The 23,194-nt window shown below is 38.3% G+C and overlaps 1 protein-coding gene across 2 annotated transcripts in view; it reads right to left on the bottom strand.

Moving 5' to 3' along the window:
- The window catches only part of CACUL1 (CDK2 associated cullin domain 1), a 52,337-nt gene that overhangs the window by 5,707 nt on the left and 23,436 nt on the right, over nt 1–23,194 (bottom strand). For both annotated transcript variants that reach the window (XM_050898872.1, XM_050898873.1), the window contains 2 exons: nt 17,805–17,907; nt 4,006–4,095 (listed from right to left, as the gene is read on the bottom strand). In XM_050898872.1, coding sequence (XP_050754829.1) covers nt 4,006–4,095; nt 17,805–17,907 — 193 coding nt within the window. The remainder of the gene's footprint in view (nt 1–4,005; nt 4,096–17,804; nt 17,908–23,194) is intronic.

Raw genomic sequence — 23,194 nt, 5'->3', positions numbered from 1 at the left:
ACAGTAATACCATCACACAACTCTGCTTCTCCATCCCCCATTTCAAATGAATTAATATAATTCTCTCACTGATCTTCCAAAGCTTAGATGAACACTTTTTAATGTTCATTATACAATTTTAACCTGTATTAGTTCAGCTTCAGGATAGAAATGTGATTTAATTTCACTACCCTGAATATTGCCTTACAGAAGCAAGACAGTTTACCTTAAAGTTGCTTCAAGGCTGATGATAAGAAACACAGAAGACTGAGCAAAAGATGAAAATTGGGTTTATAGCAACCGTGTAAGAAGTTCTAAGAAAGATAAATAATCCTCAAGTATTTCTGAAGCCCAACTTTCCAGAGGTTGTAGCAGTTACCTTGAACTTCAACTTTACTTGGAACAAAAGGGATGCTTTTAAATGTATTCACTAAGGCACATCACGAGTTTTTAATCTTCAACAGACTTTAATCAGCAAACTCACTAAATTATCATTACTAGTGTACAGGTGGTTTAAACAAAAAAGAATGCACTAACTTCCCTCATTACAGAATCATAGAAACTTTTAGGCTGGAAAGGACCTTTAAGATCATCGAGTCCAACGGTAAATCTAGCACTGCCAAGTCCACCACTAAACCATGACCCTAAGTGACACATCTACATGCCTTTTAAATACCTTCAGGGATGGTGACTCCACCACTTCCCTCGGCAGCCTGTTCCAATGCCTGATAACCCTTTCAGTGAAGAAATATTTCCTAATATCCAACCTAAACCTCCCCTGCTGCAACTTGAGGCCATTTCCTCTTGTCCTATCGCTTGCTACTTGGGAGAAGAGACCGACCCCCACCTCGCTACAACCTCCTTTCAGGTAGTTGTAGAGAGTGATAAGGTCTCCCCTGAGCCTCCTTTTCTCCAGGCTAAACAACCCCAGTTCCCTCAGCCGCTCCTCATAAGACCTGTGCTCTAGAACCTTCCCCAGCTTCGCTGCCCTTCTTTGGACACGCTCCAGCCCCTCAATGTCTTTCTTGTAGTGAGGGGCCCAAAACTGAACACAGTATTCGAGGTGCGGCCTCACCAGTGCCGAGTACAGAGGGACGATCACTGCCCTAGTCCTGCTGGCCACACTATTTCTGATACAAGCCAGGATGCTGTTGGCCTTCTTGGCCACCTGGGCACACTGCTGGCTCACATCCAGCCGGCTGTTGACCAACACCCCCAGGTCCTTTTCCACCAGGCAGCCTTCCAGCCACTCTTCCCCAAGCCTGTAGCGTTGCCTGGGGTTGTTGTGACCCAAGTGCAGGACCCGGCACTCAGCCTTGTTGAACCTCATACAGTTGGCCTCAGCCCATGGATCCAGCCTGTCCAGATCCCTCTGTAGAGCCTTCCTACCCTCAAGCAGATCAACACTCCTGCCCAACTTGGTGTCGTCTGCAAACTTACTGAGGGTGCCCTCGATCCCCTCGTCCAGATCATTGATAAAGATATTAAACAGAACTGGCCCCAATACTGAGCTCTGGGGAACACCACTTGTGACCGGCCGCCAGCTGGATCTAACTCCATTCACCACAACTCTTTGGGCCCGGCCATCCAGCCAGTTTTTTACCCAGCAAAGAATACGCCTGTCCAAGCCACGAGCAGCCAGTTTCTCCAGGAGAATGCTGTGGGAAACAGTGTCAAAGGCTTTACTAAAGTCCAGGTAAACATCATCCACAGCCTTTCCCTCATTTGCTAAGCGGTCACCTTGTGAGATCAGGTTAGTCAAGCAGGACCTGCCTTTCAAAAACCCATGCTGACTGGGCCTGATTGCCTGGTTGTCCTGTATGTGCCATGTGATGGCACTCAAGATGATCTGCTCCATAAGCTTCCCCGGCACTAAGGTCAGACTGACAGGCCTGTAGTTCCCCGGATCCCCCAGATCATAGCAGTGCTCGATAAAAAAAACCAACACTCTACAGACATGAAATGGCACTTTTCATCTTATGAAATACAGTAAAAAGGTACCACGTAGAACGTGTTACCTACTAAAAACCTACTGCTACTGAATAATGTAGCCAAGCTAATAAACTGACTTGGAATTCACAACATGAAATACTGTGGTAGGGTATTTCATGCCACTGCCAGATCATTACAGGTGAGGTGAAAAGAGAATTTCAGATTAAATCTAAGTGGGCCAACTAGCAGCCTGAGCACCTGCCCAGGCTTCAGCCTTCTCTAATGCGGCCACCACATGCTGGAGCTAGAATTAGAAGACAGTCTTTTCTGGCAACATTTGAAGTCTAACAGCTGTCAAGTACTTCCAACTTGAAGAGAAAGTTAAAGAAGAGAAAGAGAAGAGAAAGCCCATGGCCACCAGCCACATCAGCATCACTTCTCTTTTTGCTCTCTGCACGGCCTAAAAAGACACTTCCCAGTGCTGCTCTAATCCCCCAGCACCTCCCACTGGCCACATTTTCTGCTTTACTTCCCCAGTTATCTGCTCCCCAGTCCCCATGATACATCCAACGGAGCATGTCCCACAGAGTAAGTGAGAAGCACTACCTCAGAGGAACTCTTGCCCTGATTGTTTCAGAATTCATCCTCAAGAACCAGCATCACCAAAGAGCAGCCTTTTACATCAAGAAGTCTACCCTGTGCTCTTCTGGTTGAAATAACATCAAAGCTCATTTTCTCAGAGGCTGAGAAGTTTGAGGAGCAGGTAATTAGAGCAAATGTGTATCTGTTTAAGCAATAGCTTAAAGTCAGTCACCTGGGTCTTCGTACCCAGCTATGGAAAGCAGATATCACAAATTGTAGGAACATTTTTTATATTTACAGATCTTACAGACATAAGACAACTATTCAAAAATCTGATTAGGCCCATGATACCAACCCAAACCAGTATCTGTTGTGTTATGAAGTAGACAGCAAGACAGGGATCATCTGAAATGGACAACTGGGAAATCACAAGTCCATCATCTACAATATTAAGTGCAGTACAACAAAACCATACTGAGCTGCTTTCAGAAGAATTATACTTTTATACTTACGTATATACCTTTCTTTGGTACTGAACAGTTTATAAAAATGAAATTAGTACTGCCTTAAAAATGATGGTAGGATGTTAATTTTGCTGTTGTAAAAATAATCCTTGCTTACTGAAAGTGCTTTATCCATGCATTTTGTAAATGAAGGGTCCACCACATTCCTGGCTTGTATAGATGCTAAATATTGCACTACAAAAAAGGGCTTTTTTTGTAAAGCTTTCCCATCCTCATTTCTATTTCTATAAATGGGGATTGCAAAGCAAAACCAGACTGAAGCTCAGACACAATCCTCCTCTCGGTCACACCAAGGTAAGAAGAAAGTATCAGTATTGCAAAATGAAGGAAAGCAGGTACCATTTATTTATGGATATTTTGAATACTCTGTTTCTAAAGTCTTTTCAAACACAGGCTAGAGCTCTACTCAGTTCTCCAAAACTTACAGAACCAAAGATCTTAGTACAAAATTGATTAAAATCTGCAACACCACTTTCCGCTCAATATAATTGTTGTTGCACAAGATGTCATGATGTACTCATGAGTTAAATTAAGCTCTTCCATGATATAATACCAACCAAATAATGGCTTCATAGAAGAAGCAGTCATTCATCCCATGTCAAAGATCTGGCTGTTTGAAGTGCGACTCAATATAACTTTCACCATTTCAATGCTTCTAAACTTCTGCCATGACTGACTCATTAAACAGCCTTCTTCCTTTATTTCTACAGAGCAAAAGAAATAGGTTTTCCCTCTGTCTCCAGAGTAGAGGGTTGGGCTGTTTTTTTTTAATGAATTTGGTATTCACATGGTACCTTGTGCAGGTCACAGATGGGCAACAATAAGAACTAGGGCCTTTGCAAAGTAGAACTAAGCATTATGATGGACAGAACACAATGCACATTTGTTTGTTAAACGTGCATTAGATAGACAGCGACTGCATACGTATTTAGGAAAACATATCACAACCACAGTACAAGAGACTCCTAGAAACATTTTTCTTTTTTACCTGGTCGTAGTGTATACAGGCCTTTCACAATATTTGCCATGGTTGAAGGAGTTATTTGAAACGGCGTTGACTGAGCTTCCAAAAGTAAAGCTGAAATAAAATTAAGAGAATTAGCCATTTGTCTAATCAAGAAATATAGGCTCTTACACATACATTTTTCTATCAAAGAAATACAGTAGTTGTGCTTCTTTTGTTATCTGATGTCCTCACAAAGGAAACAGCCAGGTATCTGATTGACAACTTAATTCTCAAGAGTAATAAAACATCCCCTTTAAACAGAAGTATTCTGTTCAAATTATGTATGATGAAAATGTGAAATAACTTATTTTTCATCCATTTTCAGACAGGCGGCAGGAGTGCTGAGGAAAAACCAAGGAAGCGATGGCTCTAAGTATTCAGATGCAGAACTGAAGTAAACAAATTATTTTTAGAAGCACTCTTGTACTGAATGTGCTAAACACCTGGAGATCCACAAATCCTCGCTTTACAGTATTTAGCATCTTGTCCATAAAACTAAGGCTGGATTGAAAGTCTATGAATGAAGTACAAGTACTGTAAAGAAAAGTAAAAACCAAACAAGAAAAGTTGTTTGTCCTTTTAAACACAAGTGAACATTTCTATTTCATTTTTGGTCTCTTCTGTAGTAAACATTGCAATAACTGCATCTTCCTCTTGTGGAAAAACCTGGTAATGGCAGATTTACTGCTTATATTACAATAGCCAGGCCTTTAGCCTGCATTGTATTTATTTGAGGTTTGTACATCCATCTGAATCACAGAAACAAACAAACAAAAAAATAAATCACTAAGGTTTAAACCAACTGCTGCCTTTCAGTTTTTATGCCTCTACAAAGCAGTTGAGCAGTATACACACCTTTCTGTACCCACTATGTAGAGGAGAAATAACTCTTACAATTCTATCTAAAGGGCGTATCTCTTGTGCTTACATTGTAGAGACTCTGGGTTTTAAACTTCAAAGCTTTTCCAGTTCTTTCTTCAGCATCTGCCACCACAGTACTTACCATAAAAAGAAAAATCTTCCGTAGCGTGTTCTTCTCTTTGTGAAACTGTTTAAGGTCTCTTTGTGAAACTGTTTAAGGGGCTCATGCAATAGGGAGATTAAAAAAGAAAATATTTTTTCTAACCTCCAACTAGTCAAAGTGGTTATATTTAACTGTTATAGATGAATTTATTTTACAAAGAACCATCTTAAAAGCGCTTGCTCCTTTCAGTTGAAGCCTTGAGGGGGTGAAAGCCTGTGATTTGTTTTGTAATGACATATTTACAGCCTCTTTCCTAGAGATTTTTCAAACAGCCTCTTGGCAGCCAGGAAAGTTGCAAATCATAAAATTAAAAGGGGATAATGCTTTATAAGGAAGATATGCAGACAGTAATGCACAAGCCATACAATGTGTGTATATACACATATATATTTAATTAGACTGTAGCTACTTCAGCATAAGCTTCACCAATAGATTTGTAAAGTGTCCAGAGAATTCTAAATTTGTTCTTCATATGTAGACACCAAATTATGTTCCAAAGCTACGTATAACAAATTATTTAAAACCGAATAAGCCTAAAAATTAATACTGACTTAAAGACCACCAAGTCCAGAGTTAAAAGTCACTTGAACATTTTAATAGATATTACAAAGTAATTCAATTAACAGAGCTTCTTCATTTTATTCCTGATAAACTGAAAGATGTGCTCTCCAGTAGCATCCAAGTTATAACTAGCAAAAGCAGTTTAAAAATATTTCAGAAGCTACTTTATATAATTGTATATGTACAGGGCGTACTGTGGAGGAGAAAGGAGCTATTCAGAGTTGCTTTGGGGACAAAGCCAAGGATTAATGGAAGCTGCTCGCAACTACGTAACTAACTAGAGGACATCTAACTACTTGGATATCTCTGAGTAAATGGAAAATTGCAGGTCACACTTATTCCACCTATGGATGAAATGTGAAATATGGTGCCTATACCCTGAGCACACAGTTGTATGTACTGCCATCTCTCAGTTTTGTTTTTTTTTTTTAAATGACATAGAACAAGTAGATGGCAGAGACAAAGAAAACTTTTATTTTATGGTATATATGGATCAAAGAGAAGATGTGATGAGCACACCAGACTGGCGGCCCACCTCATTCCTCTCAGCCTGTGGTACTGGAGACATACTAGGGGTGCAAGATGCTCTACCCTTTCTCCCTCCCTTCCAGCTAATGAAACCCCCACAGCACTCCCACAAGTAGTCCCTTAACATGTTCAAGGTGCTGACCAACAGAATTATTTGTACAAGCAACAGTTCAAGATGATAGTTCACATCTTGAGTATAGTTCACCATTATAAACATGCAATATTAGTTGTCATTTTTAAGGTAATATTCACCCACGAAGCTCATTTCAATTGTGATTGTTTGAGACACCATGAACAGATGTATTTGCAATATAATGCAAGTAAAATGAGCAGCCACTTGTTTCTGTTCTAGATTACTGACCACATCACCTGGCATTAGAAAGGGAGTTCATGAATAAAATCAGTGGAAAAATTCACCTGGAGATTAATCCTACAGAATTATCTTCATCACTTTACTGCAGCTTCAGAAATTAACATTTCTTACCTTTGTTTCTGCAACCGCTTACACCACATGCTACAATGCAAATTTAAATCGCTCACTCCTGATTTACAGTCAGTAAATACAAGCATGATGGTATTATATTCAACAATATAACTAAGTAATGGTATATATTTCCTGTTTCTCAACAAAGAAAACTAAAAGAACATACTATTCATTAAACCATACAGTATAAAAACTAGATATCAATACCTGAAGAATGAATAGCACTGCTGTAGGATACGTATTTTCAGAATGATTTCCATAAGAATGAACAAGACTCCTCTCTTTGGACAGATCCGAAAAATCTCAATGCAGGTTTACAGACAAAGATGTAAATAGATAAAAGATGTAAAACTTCTTCACACACAAATTCATCTCCAGTTTTGCAATGAAACCTACCTAAACATTCAATCTTATATTACTTCTTAAGAGAGGGTCACTTAAGGAATAGAAACAGCTGTGCCAGACATGCTGAAGTTACCTCTGTTATTTTACAATCTTACAAAAGACCTCTAAATATTAAGGCTTTGGCTCTTGCTTTATTAGAATTAATGAGACTCTACAACACAGAAGTTGCACAGACTCCTTCTACCTACTCCCAGAAGCTCCACCTGCGGCATTTACAAAGACAGAGCAGGGTGAGGCAGAATAAAACTAAACCTCAGATGAATGACACTGGTAATGACACTATGATACTATCTGACCACCTCCACAGTGTTTATGAACTAATATTGTATTTTACAGACTAAGTAACCAATATGCAAAGAAGTTCATTAACCTGCAAATAGTCTTGAAAATAACTCATGGCAGAATCAAAGAAGAGAAGTGTGAGTTCCCATGATGAAATGCTTTAATTGCAGAAAGATACAAGATGCTTTGAAATATTGTTGAACTGAGGTAAGACACAATACCCAGAACGGCCTCAGGATTTTTTTGAGGAATGGTGGATGAACTATATTGGCGTAAGTGAGGTATGAACCTGTAGCACTTCAGGCACTCTGCAGTAACTGAGTTACTCCATTATTGCAAAGTAACACTGAAGAAGCTTGTCCCTCAATGAAGGTTTAAGCTACTTCCTAATTACGGTGGGGTACTTGGGGCAAGATCCAGGACCCCAGTAATTCCAGGAGCAGCAGATGGTATCTTACAAGTTCAAACTCACTTGTTCATAACTCAAGATTCACTTGCAAAAACTAAGAGTTGGCTATTCTAAAAATCTTTTTCTGTCCTTCAACATTCCTTTCAAAATAGATTTATTTTGCTTGGCAAAGATGTAATTTTTCTGGCAGAACAGTGAAACTTTTGCATGTTAGCGCACAAGATTTTTTTCCTCCCTTTGCAGTAATCTAATAGAACTTCAAAGTAAGATATTTTAACCAATCATACATAAGTATGGCTTAGGCAGATGTATTCAAAGTTGTAATTATTCAACAATGCACTTAAAATTATAAAGTGTATTCCCATTAAAAACAACTCCAACAGCTTCCACAACTAAGGCATTAGTCAGCTGTTGCTCTCCAGTCTTCAACAGAAGCAGAACTGATTGCTTAACAAAGCTACAAAGTAAAACAAATGTATTCCAGATCTTTATCCCATTGTACAAACTGTGCTCTTTAGTACTTAATTCCAATATATACGCAATATTTATGTCATTTTGCAGAATAAAAACTTTGGTATTTTCACAGAACTTGAGCCTTTACACAACTGTGAAAAATACAGGGATGCACAGCAGTAACGATGGAGCCGTCACCAGTGCACAGCCTAAACAAACCTTAACAGCACAGGCTCACCTGGCAGTTCTGCCCTTTAGGAATATCATCAGATCACACGTCGTCAAATCTATAGTATAACAAATTACCTTTCTCCCAGCTAAATTATATCAAATCCATCTGACCACACATACCCTGCTACTTCACTGTGATAAAATCAGATTCACCTTGAATACGGTTCCTGTATCTCAATCTTTAGTCCCAAATCCAGTCCATGCAAAGGACTTGATTGAACCCCACGTGCCAACTGCAATTAAATAGGAAGGGAACCGCTACAGCTGGTGTCCCCAAGATGTGGCTGTAGGTTTTTGTTGTTGTTGTTCTGGGTTGAGTTTTTTGGGGAGGTTGGTTGGTTTTTTGTTGGTTGTTTTTGTTCTTTGGGGTTTTGGGTTTGTTTTTTTTTTTTTTTACCTGCTGCCTATTTTATTATTAAATTGACTGATGAAGTTTGATCATATATTACCTTTTCATTAATTTAAGCCAGGCACGATTTGTACACGTTAACTATTGATCCAGAACTTCAAAAGCCTTTTGCATTAAAACCAACCTTCCCTCTGGCTTAACCCTCACGTTTGCAGTTACATCAAACTCCTTGTGATTCTGCATTTTTATTTTCTTTTAAACAGAACTAAAAATAAATTCTTGGCAAGTTAAATTCTTCAAAAGTTTGTAATGAATTAAAATGTAGGTTAGAAAAATGCTATAAAAAGTTGTATTTATTACTAAGCATTTGCCACTAGGCATTTAATGAAGCCACAGATTACTTTTGAAATATTCATTACATAGTCCAAAAGCTTTATTAAGTATCTAATAAAAATGCTACAAAATAAAAATTCCAAGTCATAATCACATGGAAAATATTCAGTGTTGTAACAAGAATAAATATGAAAAACATAGCTATAAATATAGAAATACAGACTTCTGGACTTCTATAACTGGAAAATAAGATGGTATTTTCATGTTTACAATTTTATGAAGGCTTATTGAAATGGGAACATTATTCCTATTTCTTTACCAAGGAGCCAGATTAAACATGATGGTCATTATTTGAGACTATGTTTTCCAATTAAAATATTCCCCTACTTTGAGGTGCTGCAACTTAATCAACATGAAACAAGAAAAATAAGAAACATTGCTGCAACTTTTTAAAATAACTTAGTTCTTTGAGGAAAAGTTTAGTTCAGTGACAAAATCTGTGTGTAGATTAAATGCTATTTAAAGAACATGAGCTTATTCTATAATACTTGGTAACAGTACTGTTTCCAATACGGTTACAATACAATTACTTAGCCCTGTCAAATCACAGCTACCACTTCAATATTAGTGATACCACCCTTAAACTGGTGTGTTATTCTTGATTATTCCATCAGATCTGCAGAGCACAGAGGGTTAACAGCTACAAAAGCTATCCTATACAGCCCTTGAGAGTACCTACTGAGGTCTAAGAACACACTGACATTAACGTGCCAATTCAGTGTTTTGAAGAAGAAGGAATGGCTGATTATCCTGCAATAGCAGAGCCTCAGCACACTCCCCACATGCTGGAAAAGAAATGGAACACACTGCAGTTGATTTTCACTATTAGTTATCTCTGTCTACCAATATTTGGAATGAAGACAGGAAGGAAGGAAAGGAAGGAAACGTTGTTTTAAGGTTAGAATGGGAATTTGAAGTGGAGGTAATGGGATTAAACTATTTGCCTATGTAGAATAAGCCAGAAATTAACACTGAACAGATTCACAATCTTGTAGATGCACAAAAATCTTTAAAAATTACTTTCAACGAAGAACTTGATAATAAATGCATCCCTTCCCTATATCTCAAAAAGGACCCTTTATGCTTGTCATGATTTAACCCCAGCCGTCAACTAAGCCCCACACAGCTGCTCGCTCACGCCCCCCCAGTGGGATGGGGGAGAGAATTGGAAGAGAAAGTGAGAACACTCGTGGGTCGAGATAAAGACAGCTTAATAGGTACAGCAAGAGCTGCACACACAAGCAAAGCAAAACATGGAATTCATTCACCGCTTCCCATCGGCAGGCGGGGTTCAGCCATCTCCAGGAAAGCAGGGCTCCATCACATGTAATGGTTACTTGGGAAGACAAATGCCATTCACTTCGAATGTCCCCCCTTCCTCCTTCTTCCCCAGCTTTATATGCTGAGCATGATGTCATATGGTATGGAATATCCCTTTGGTCAGCTGGGGTCAGCTGTCCCAGCCCTCCCAACTTCTCACACCCCCAGCCTGCTCGCTGGTGGGGTGGGGTGAGGAGCAGAAAAGGCCTTGACTCTGTGTGAGCACTGCTCAGCAGTAACTAAAACAGCCCTGTATTATCAGCACTGTTTTCAGCACAAATCCAAAACACAGCCCCATACTAGCCACTATGAAGAAAATTAACTCTACCCCAGCCAAAACCAGCACAATGCTATAGAACCTTCTTGCCCCTCATAACATTTGCTGTCCAAAGCTGCTACTTCAACAGCTTTATATCTGAGGAAAAAAGTAAATTAGCTTTTTGTTGTAGAGGAATTCTAACAGAAATCACCCCATTTTAGTCTGGTACAAATACACTGAAATGAATCAGTATTTTCTCCTAGTGCTCTGCTACCTTGCTTCATTTTTAAGGCCCTCAGGAATGAATCTTCTCGTTCCATTTTACCTATCCAGACACGTAGGCTGATTCTAAAGACAGAGAGCAAGTCACTCCACAGGCAAGTAATTCTGCCTTTTTTACTTTTCTGTATCATTCTTAAGCTTAAAAAGCAAGAAACATGGCTTTATGAAGGTGGCAGAGTAAGGTTGTGCAGGTTTTCTTCTCATACTGATTTTGCACACTTTAAGGAAAAAAGTGAGCAAAGCAGTGTCTAGGGGCTGAGCAACATCCAATATATTGCAGGAGGAAAGAGCCTCAGCAATCAAATGGGCAATTTTTTTAACAACATATTGCTTCTGCCATCACAGTAGTCACTCTGTGTCTCAAAGAAAAGAATAATAGTTATTTCAAATGCTTAAGGGCAGATTATATATTAATGCTTTAGTTCAGATTAGAAATGTGCTTTTGAAGCAAATTCACTGATCATCCCCACTTACTGCTCCTTGGTTCATATGACAGCTGCCTTGGAGCATATTAACTTAATTCCTTTTGGACAAGATCAGGACCAGACATTAGCAAGCGTGAAATAAAACTCTCCAAAACACGTGCAAAAAGTGAACACTGGGTCCTCAACGCGTAGGTCTTTCATACTCTGTAGATCTGCTCCCTTTACACTACACCACTTGCTAATGTAGAGGTAGCCTAAACCATGCAAGGAAACCTTCAGCTCTTCCTACAGGGCACATACCTTTCAAGATATAAAACCATGGTCATCAAACTTCTGTTGCACCAAACCTATAAGGATGCTCTACGAATTTTTGCCAAGACCATGACACTGGGCTACACTGACTTTTGATCCAACTCAGTACCGCCATTCAAGAACAAGTTCATTTATGAAACCAACTGCTATTTCCTTATGAAACATAAGCATCAGATCTGACATGGAAATGAGAAGCACAAAGGAGAACAACTTCTTGAATGTAAATCCAAAAGGGCAGCATAGAAAAAGGGTAGGGGCAATGTTTCTGTAAGAAGCTGAAAAATAATGGGAGTGTTTTCCCCCCTTTTCAGGGGATTTTCTCTGCAGTCTGTGGGTCAAGGCAATGACAGCTTGCTTCTCATATGCAGATCATTTGAGACAGATGTCAAAATGGAGGGGGGAAAAAAGAAATGCCAGCTAGCAGGGAAAAAGTCAATCCAATCCATCTTTTTCTTGTCTATCTCTGCCAAAGGGCGAGGCATAAGGAGTGAATAAAAGAACCTGACACATCAAAATAAACCCCGTGTTCTCTGTTTTGGCTGTATAGTCAGGCTATGAACCTGGCATCAATCATAGTCCTTCTCTCAGCCTTTTGCACTGTTCTTCTTCTCCTGAGGTATTCACAAACAAAAGCTAGATACGGAATTTATTAATGAAAGGCATTATGTCATAGCAGTACACAGCCAGAGAGATGAAGGTCCCTTGCTTCACTGAGATCAACAGGCTTCTGGAGGTCAACACAGCAGAACACATCTGCTAAGTATGTAGGTCTGGGTGCCCACAGAGCAACACACCCTCTCCTGCTTACCCACTGCACAAACAACAGGAAAATCTCTGCACGGGAAACATGCTCCCTGCTACATTTATCAACCTCTAACAGTTATAACTTAATTCATTCTCTGTAATTTTATATTAAATTTGTAACTGCTGCAACCAAAATGGGCAGTTGCGCAACTTCGTCAGAAAGCTGTTAGCAACCTTCTCCAACTTTCAAGTTAACTTTTCTGGTACTTTTCAGAAAGCACCAACACAGTGGAAATAGCTTTCCTAACGTCTTTATAAGGGAAAACCTTTTCCAACATAAACAGCCCTTCTACTGAACTGTAATATACCTCCAGCAAAAAACTAAAACTAGGAAAATGCAGCAGCAAGATCTCTTCACCACAGCTGAATCCAAGTGACATAACTGGGAAGAAACAAAGCTGTCGTATGTAAGAATGTTCAGAGAAAAGTTTTTCCCAGTAACTAATTAGAAACTGCAAACATAATGAAATAGGCTGTGATTCCTCCCCCTCCCCCAGACTTTTTACAAAAATTTTTTTCTTGGGAAACCATGAGAAAAGTTGCTACTTTTACATGTGATACATTTTTACACTGGGTTTTAGCTCTGAACTCACACAAGCACTGACATGCAGAACTACATTCAACAATTGCCTACATGCTATTAGAATCTACATACAGATAACCACTCTGTATGCTCAGGTTTCAGTAGCTAATTCTGTAATTATCTTGATATAGATCATGAATAAAAATCTGAGACAGCCAGAAGCTGAGATCTAATGCTTTAATCCTTAGTAATCATTTTGCCTATATTTCACATGTTTTCAAGCCCATGCTCTAGTTCTTAATCAGTAAATTTCAGGGAATTGCCTAATTCACAGGCCATGTTATCACCTTGGATCCTGATAACAATTTTAAGACCCATGAAGTCTTGGGCCCTACTTATTCTATGGCATTTTTGCCATGGCCCAAGAGCAGATCAAAGATGGGAACACGCAAATATTCACTGCTTACCCCAGTCAATAGGAACAAAATCAGAAGTGTTGAAGAAAGCGGTTTTCCCTCTGATAGAGTTCACTTGACTTCCTAGTTGAGTAACTTCTGTCCAGAAGTACAGGCAGATGCTTCTTGGGAAAAACCAGCTTGTACTGAATGATATCTACCAGTACATTGCTCCTACATGAGCAGAAACCGCTTTCTCAACTCAAAACACTAACATGGAAGGAAAGAAACCGCTCATACACACACAGATATAAATGGCTGAAGTACTACAGGAATATGCTAAGGCTACCACTTACTTGGAAGTGCCATAATCAATCTGATACATCCTACTTCCCCCACAAACACCATTGTAAGTAAAGAATAAGGAGAATTCTTTTCCTCAGATTGCCTTCTAAAACTGCTTTCACCTAATATGACCAGTTTAAGTTATTCTTGCTTTTCTTCTCAATATCGAGATGTTGAGAACCTCATCAACCCTCCCACAGCAGGACTCTAGCCTAGCACTCACCTTCCTTTTAGCTTCTGGAAAGAGAACAGGGGTAACTGCAAACTCTTGTAATTGGAAACCAAGAGATCTATCCACCAAGCAGAAACAACAGTATGCTGTTAATAGCTTTTCTCTTTTGTTAGATTCAAAAGCAAGCTTGTTTTGGGCACTAAGCTGCCAATCTCCAAAAAGAGAGGAGTAGCAGTTACCTGCAAATACTCTCTGCCATTGAATTTTACCTACCGCAAGCACTAGAAGTAGAGTTTGAGGAGCTGTTATTCATTTTCTCCACTGAAGACAGTTAAAATTTGCAATAATTGCCATTCTTCTAGACACAAGAACAAACAGGTGGGATGTTTCCAGGGCACTGAGAGTACTGTCCAGGAAACCCAGGTCTAACCTACTAGAAGAGACAGTGGCTGCATAAGGAGAGAAAATGCATACTTCTGACTTTTACTGCTTAAAATCATCTCATGCAGGACTCTAGCAGGAACAAAGACAACATTCTCCATCATCCCTTCCCTAGTGAAGGTATTATCTGCATCTTCCTCCCTCCCACCATTTCTGAAGTTTCTTGTAAATAAGATGCTATATCTTTGCTTGTTACATTCAGTTAAGTAGTTCTGCACATAGCAACTTCTCCCGAGCCATTTAATACAGCAGTCCTATCAGCAAGAGCCAGCTTTGGCTTTGTAAGGAAAATAATCAGGTTATATTCACTTAGTTCAAATGTATCCACTTTAATTTGAAAAGCATTGACTTGATAGATATGTGTGAGTGTAAAAGTGTTTCACAAACACAACTGTGTTTGTGGATCTGTCTGTTATATAATTTTTTATGTATTTACTTTAACTGCTCAGAAGTGCTCTAGATAGTAGAGCTCTTTTTTTTTTTAAAAACCATTTTCTCTATCAAAAAAATGGAACCAAATTGGTGTTTCTGCAGGCAAAATTTGTCCAAGTAAAGTTCACTTAGGCGATATTTCTTCTGTAAATAATGAATTCACACCTTAATCACTCTATTTTCTGCAACTGAGTACTCAGATAAGTGCTCCCACCACAGAGACCATTGTACCAGGAGTTCATTTTGCATGTTCCTGCCTTCAACCACACAGCACAGGGACTAGGGCCGACTCAACCAGTGGGAGTCTGAGCAAGATCAAACACTAAGGAAGAGATCTGTGCTGCACTGCTTTTCTGACATTTTTTTTTTCCCCCGTCTTCTGAAGTGAAGCAGGAACTTTTTCTTAGATTAAATGAACCTGAAATGTACTTACAGTCCTTCCTGAACACAACTTCAAATAGAAATGTCAGCTTCCAGGCTCTGATAGAATGACAAGATACTACAAACAAAAACCCCTTCGTACAAAAAATATAGCAACAAATTTCAAGAGCAAGAGCAAATGTTATTCTTGTCCTCTGAGTCTAGATCACAAACTGATTAAACCGATTTTGTTGTCTGTTTTTTAAAATAGAGGGAAGGCATGCTGCTTCTCACTGAAGTGGCAGCTGCAGCATTTCTTTAAAAAACAGCCCCAGGATTCCATTTCTCTATATAGAGCACAATTTCATTGACTTTAATTTCCTAAGCATACCCACTCAAAACCTTTTTTTCCCCCCCTCATAATACAAAACCACTCTTCTGTTGAACCAAATCTATATCAAATATCAGGAAACAGTACCACACACTGACAATGACACTGGGAAGTAATTAACAAACACTCGACTTATATTCTATTTTCATAGAGCCCTTACACTTCCAAAAATGAAGGTAATATTCTTACATATTATGGTCTGAATTTCAGCAAGCTAGAAAGAACAGCTGAAAATGGCAGAAAATGATAAAACACTAGAACTTTCTCAGCACCTCTCCAGTACTATATCATGTGCTATGTGTCTTCAATTATTTCCCAGGAATCTGTTAGCAAGTTTAGAATTTTATTTAGGCATACTTTAACTCATTTAAAGATCCTATTATCCAAGATTTAACCAAGTCAGATTACAGTTAGGAGTTTATACATGTCAGTATATATTATCTTACTTAGGAGTAAGATAAAAACTAAATAACTTAGTTTTAATAAACTGATGGTAAGACTGAAATGAAATCCAAGGAATTTGCTCATTAAACAATAGCCCCATATACAGCAACACAGTCAGTGACAGCTTATTTTTATTTTTCAATGTTTTATTTTAATTTTAGTTCCGCAACTAACACAGAGCTGGGGAGAAGTATTTCTAATTTCCTCCACACACACACAACCACAGGTCTTTTCCTTTCAATAGTTCATCTGCAATTTCTATTTGGTTCTCATATTATCATCCACAGAAAATGAATTACATAGCAACACACATCTGACATTACTTATGTTCTAAAGATTTGACCGGTGTTACCTTTGCTTTGTCATTGAAAAAAAAAAACCACATTGTTTTCATTGCCTGAAAAATGCATACACTTAAAATTAAATGTATTTAATTTTAAGGCAATATCAGCTGAATTTTCCATGATCCTGTTGCAACAATCATCTTACCAGGTTTCACGATACCATTAAACCTCTTTGGCACAAAATAAAACATCAGGTCCATGGGTGGGGCATTCTTCATTGTCCTGCTATTTCCAAGGTGATCTGATCTGCTACATGGCTAAAAGGTCTTCGTATCCAGATGGCAAGAACAAGACGGCATCAGAGCTGATGATCTCCCATCATTCTAGGGTACCAGCCTCCCTGACCTCAGGGTAGTCACCTTGTTCACCCACCCTTCTCCCAGGATGCCAACTCACAGTGACCCTAAAAAACATAGCAAAGCTCCTTTCCCCCAGCCCTTCACTGGAGAGAGAAGGGCATTACTACCCAAGTAAAGGCAAAAGGAGAAATATACTCGACTCTTGCCCATCATTTGGTCTCCATTTCGCATACAGCTAGCAACTGCTTCTGAGAAAAGAGGAGGGGAGCAGCTAGATGAAAACAGAGACACTGCAGTAGGGCTGGGTCACAGAAAGGAGTACACCAGGCTAGATAATGAACTCAACATGGGGCACAGGAACTATCCAGTTGCACAAAGCACCTACAGTTGCAATTCTCCCAGCACGCTGGTCAACTGCTCACCGCTCTGCAAACTTTTCCAGTTTGAACTCCAAGTCCGATTATCTCTGCCTTTGCTAATTGCCCTCTTGAGGAGCTAACCAGGCCAGTAGCAAGGTCCCTATGCTCACACAAACACACACTGACGGTGGCAGGTTGCAGGCAAACTCAGCAATTTATCACAGGAGTTACCCACCAGAGCACTTAATGGGAAGTATATCACTTGAAGCATATTCTATTTGCATTAACCCATTAGCTTAATGCTGACAGCAGTTTCTCTGTTATGCAGTTCACTAACTAGCAGGGAGTACTCGAGTATATCATGACAATAACCCCAGGAGTATCACAATTCTTTGACCACATCACATTCTTAATGATACCTGTCAACATTTTGATAATGAAATTAAAGAGTAACAGTATAAGCAACAGGACAATAAAACATTTGTTATGTCATAATCACAAGTCATACAGGAAAATATATATTGTTTCCCCCAGATACTCAAGAAAACCATGACTTCATACAAAGTCATATTTTTGAAAAAAATAAGTTGAAGTCTGCCACATTTCTTTGTGTGGATGCCTTAAAAAGGAACTTGTATTTAAGTTCACTAATCATTTGCCATTTTCTCCCTATTTGCTGTGGATTTCTGCAATATCTGAAAGCACTGCAGTTTTCCAGACTCCCATTATAAGAAAAATTCAATAGGTTTACTTACGCATTAGGTTGTAAATGTGCTTTTCTGCAACATGTTCCGTAAACAGCTTTATAAGGTCATCTTTTAAGTCTCTGTTAAGCTTGGTTTCTATGTAAAATTTATTCTGGAAAATAAGACAGAAGTTTTCAAGTTTGTTCTTCATAATAGCAAATAAAGTAAACTTACTTTTTCCCTGAATAAAAATAGTTCAAAATTTTAAAGCTGTAGAATATTTGACCTGTAGAGTGCTTCCTTGGTGACTGCATTTATACTAAATAGAACATTCCTGTACAACAAAAAACCATGTATTTAAAATTAAGAATGCATGTGGTACTATTGCTAACAAACCTACTTACAGACAGGCATGCATACTTTTTTTTCCCTATATCTACAGATATATCTCCATATTGACCCAGACTGGGGAGTTTGTAGAAAAAACACTTCATTTTAGAACTTTATAAATGCTCTAACACCAAAATAGGGCTGGATATTATGTTTATAACAAAAGAAACATTTTTACCAATGTCTAAAAGTGATTAAGCCATTAAAATAGGTATTTGACAATAATAAATCATCAGTATAGCTATCCACTTCTGTGGTTCATTAATAATCTCAGAGGATAGCTACTCAATTAATCAGCTGTGGAAATAAGGGATATATACAAATCTATACAAAACTGAATTACATTAAAATTTTTAGGATTCAATTTTCTTGACCCACTCAGCATTAATAATAAATTCACCTCTTCAACCCTCAAAGGAAATTCTATTCATGAGTTCCTTGAGTGCCTCTATACCTAATGTACTATTTGGTGTTATTCCTCAGTTCCCAGCATGCAATTAATAGTACGATTTCTTGTCTGTATGGTACTCATAGGTGGGTTTTAAATGCTGGAAAAAAGAATTGTTTCAAGGTAAATCTCCTATTGTTACAACACTAACAAGGAAATAGAACAACTGAATTCATCTGGACAACTTGTATAAAAGAGTTAAACAGACACTGTAATAGAAAATCAACTTAATAAAAAATAATGTATCAGAACACTTAGAACAGAGATCTACTAGAGGAAAGGATATCTTAAGGGAGAAAGGTTTTTCCACACTTTGTATCAAGTTGTTCTATTCGCTAAAGCATTTATCACAATTGGAACAAACCCTCAGAACACTATTAGAGCAATCTTTACATTTTTTTTGTGAAACCCATTCTCTTGGCCATTACCAAAACTATAGACATATCATAATAAACTGTCCATGCAGAAAACACTTAAATTTTCAAGGCAAGCATGCAGCAGCAGTTATTTACCTTTAATGAAAACTGAACCTGTTAGAGTAAAGGTAATCCGAGGGCTGAATACCTGCCCCTACTGAAGTTTAGGTTTGTTGCAGTGATGGACAACAATCCTAAAAAGACTTTTTACAAATTTAGTAACTTCCTACTGCCGGTTCCCTCCCTGAAGCTGTCCTACTTGTCGAGGTTTTATCAAGGGCTATTACTCAGTTGTTTCCCCCTCACCTGGGCCTGTTCTTCGAACAGAGACTGAGGGAAAGGCTCGGCAGACAGATTAACCTGTCTTGTAAGAAACAGACTAACTTCATTTGTAATATTTTTGGTCAGTGGTGCATTGCCACTGCAACAGAAATTCACAGCAACTGAAGATACACATCTTCTAGGAAGTGTTAAGCTACTACAGTCTTTCATCAGACCCAACTTCCTAAACCATTTCCACCTTGAGCTTCCTGACCACATACTACCATGTACCCACTGGTGCAACACACAGGAGTGACCAGAGCATCTCAGCACAAGTCTACTGACCTGAATCAAACCTGACAATGTCAGACTACTGATTCTTATGAGTTGACAGATGAGATGCACCCAGCTAAGGAAAGAACTTACTCTGTTCCTTTCCCAGCCTCCAGACCTTCTTACATTAAAAGCAGCTGGCAACAACATGTGTAAACTGCGATGCTTCCTATTGTTCAATAGTTGGAAAGCCTGTACCTTAAGTTTCATAACTAGAAAGGCAACAAAAAACCCCCAGCAGTTTCAAGGAGAAGAGTTACAACACAGTACTTATACGTAGAACAACTGTAAAATACTTTTCACATTTGCTCACTTGGAAACACCTTTCCAAAAAGGTGCTACACTTGCATGAATTTAAATAGACCTATTTAGGTGATTTAAAAATCACCTAAGTACTTCATTTCCAATCCACAGTGCTGAAAGGAGATAGCAGAAGAGCTGTCACCTTCCCCATTCTTGTTAGTGGAAAAACACGAAGATTTTCTGTATAAGATGTCACTACCTAGGCTGTACCAGTATTTCTTGAGAAATGTGTGAAGTCACCTAAAGGTCTAACTGACAGGTAAAAGGTAAGCAGATATCAGTAACTGAGAAAGTCAGATATGATATAAGCATTTCTTCTACAAAACACCATATCATAAAGCAACCTAGCAAACATTAAAAGACATAATTGTGTTAATAATATTAAGAGGAGATCAATAAATACTTGAAAGAGAAAAAACAGTACATAAGAGTGCTTATCATCTCATCCACATATATATACACATGCTTACATATATTTGTGTATACAGACACACACAAAATGCCCTCTAGCTGATAAGCAACGAAGTGCAATACCGCCCAGTAAGAATAGTAATACTTTAGAGGCAATGAAAAAATTCTTAACTGTCCTAAAACCACAGCGCTCACAAATGTTAGGCTCATTTAATGCCACAAGATAACAGATTTTCAGCTATATCTCTAAGTATAATTAACAATTGAGAACCTATTAGAAAAAAGTATATCATCTAAATGCTGATTTTAATTTTTCTTCAAGTGGAAATATGATTTTTATTCATTCATGTGTGCAGCGTACTGTGATACGTACAACCTGTAAGCATCCAGAATAACTTCATTTAGATTTACAAAGCAAACAGTTATTCACTAGGAATTATTTGTGGGAATAAAGCACTCTGTGCTAAGCTGACTTCCAATTTAATTTGCTTTATCTGCAGTTACATCCTGGAACATTTGAAGGAGCTTAAACCCACAGAATTTTGGAGGCACAAAAATGCTTTGGGTCTCCATGCTTTCTTGAAAAGTCCACTGTAGCAGCATAAGACTGAAAAAAAAAAAATCAATCACCACGTGAAAAAGAAAACCACTAGTGCTCCTAGCAAAAGAAGGAAAAAGGAAACTCCCTCAAATGCAAAGTCAGCCCTCTCAACCATCACTCAAGATAAGCTTTGAAACACACCTTGGTCACCATATACAAGCAGGTTAAGAAAACACCCTTCCTGTACACCCACCATTCACACACACGAACATGGATTGGTACATATCAGGAAAAAGAAGAAAAGTGCTGCTGTTGAGATCAAAACACACAGGACTAAGCCTCAGGCAAAATACTACGCCTTTTTTGGCCACTAAGGGAAAAAAGATGTTCCAGTTGTACAAAAAACCTTTAGGTTTTCCTCGGCTTCATAGATTTTTAAATATTTAAATGCATATTAAAAGTTTTCCTAAGCAGCAATATAATTATTCTTTCAGAACAAAGTTTATCAGTGCAACTCAACAGCCTTGGAAACTCCTCATTAAAGCAATCACATCACTACCAAATAAGGAAAGTCCTGCCATCTCTGATAAAAAGGCAGAGTTCAACAACTTAGTCCTCTTCACCTAAAAATATCTTCAAAGTATCTATTAAAGTATCTGCAAAGCTGTAATTTATACTGTAGAATAATTAGGCTTTCACCTCTTGCAATTGTTTTTTAATTGTATTTTCTTGTCTAAATAAAGGAAATTGCTGCTGCTTTATAAGAGAAAACTTGATTAGACATTACAATGTAAAATTGCAAGAGTAGCTGTACATAAAAGTACTTCCAAATGCACACAGGAAAAAATTAAGAGGCAAACATTTTTCATCCTGACTTCTCTAGGGGTATTTTCCACATCACGCACAACACTGATTAATAAATTATTTCAGAGAAAAAGTATGAGACTTAATTTGACATTAGCCTACAAAACCAGCCATATAGCTGAGCCAAATCAGCATTGCATTTGGCAGCAAGAAGAACTAACACATAAGTCACTAACTCTACTTAAAAGGGGGCTTATAAGGAAGATGGGGACAGACTTTTTAGCAGGGCCTGTTGCGATAGGACAAGGAGCAATGGTTTTAAACTAAAAGAGGGTAGATTTAAACTAGATGTAAGGAAGAAATTTTTTACAATGAGGGTGGTGAAACACAGGAACAGGTTTGCACAGCCAGAGAGGTGGTAGATGCCCCGTCCCTGGAAACATTCAAGGTCAGGTTGGACAGGGCTCTGAGCAACCTGATCTAGTTGAAGATGTCCCTGCTCATTGCAGGGGGGTTGGACTAGATGGCCTTTAAAGGTCCCTTCCAACCCAAACCATTCTATGATTCTATGATAACTCTCAGGCCTAATTTGAATTAAGTTACTTAAATGAGAAAGTGTTTGCAGGAACAGAGTTTTACTGCCTGAACAAATCACTAGTCATGCTTTAAAGAAGCTTCTCCTTTAAAACGAGAGTACTTTCACTTTTCTTTGTTCTCAAATTAAAAAAAAAATTACTATCTAACTATTCATTTTACAGGTCTGTTGATTACTCATTAACCATTTTTACTATGTTCAGATATCAGTTAGACTCAAACTCTAAAAAAGAAATGATGGGATACAGACCACTCCTCATTTGAAGATACAAACACCACATCACAACTGTGTACAAAGAAAGATATGGAAGTCTATTCGGCAATTATACCTTGTCTGGTCATATAGACAAAGCTTATAATGATAAAACATGTCGTTTATATGACTATCATGAACATTTTTTCAACGTTAGTTACTGCAGTCTTAATTGTTAAGGATAGATTTTGACCTCTGTGATGGAAGAACCTCAGTGACAGAACCGAGCATTCAATAAAAGTATACACCTGAACAGCTTATCTCCATTTGTAAATGAATATTAAATTATGAGATTGCTTAAACACCTGCCTGCAATAAACAAGTTAAGCACACATAGGTGAAAAAATGGCTAGCATCTAAAAATATCTGAGTGCAATAGGGGAAAAAGTCTCTTCCCAGTTTTTCCCCAGCATTTCATGACAATAACCAGGAGAAAAATAAAAAATCATCACCAGGAACACATCCCTTAGCTTACAAGTGAAACTGTAGCGACTGGATTTCATTCTGTATTAACTAGATAAAAGAGCAGATTAGAAGACACCCAGTTCAAGAAAGGCAAATTCCTCTTTTAATGCAACAGATCTGTATGGTAACACTAAGCCGAAAGACTGTAGCAAGTTACCTGGTTTCAGATACATTCACTGAAACATAGGAGATCCTTCTAAAAGATACTGCTTCCCAAACTCTGGGAAGCTACCAACGAGA

Source organism: Gymnogyps californianus, chromosome 6 (genome assembly GCF_018139145.2).
Source record: "Gymnogyps californianus isolate 813 chromosome 6, ASM1813914v2, whole genome shotgun sequence".
Classification (NCBI taxonomy): Eukaryota; Metazoa; Chordata; class Aves; order Accipitriformes; family Cathartidae; genus Gymnogyps; species Gymnogyps californianus.
This window is presented reverse-complemented; position numbering and strand designations above follow the sequence as displayed.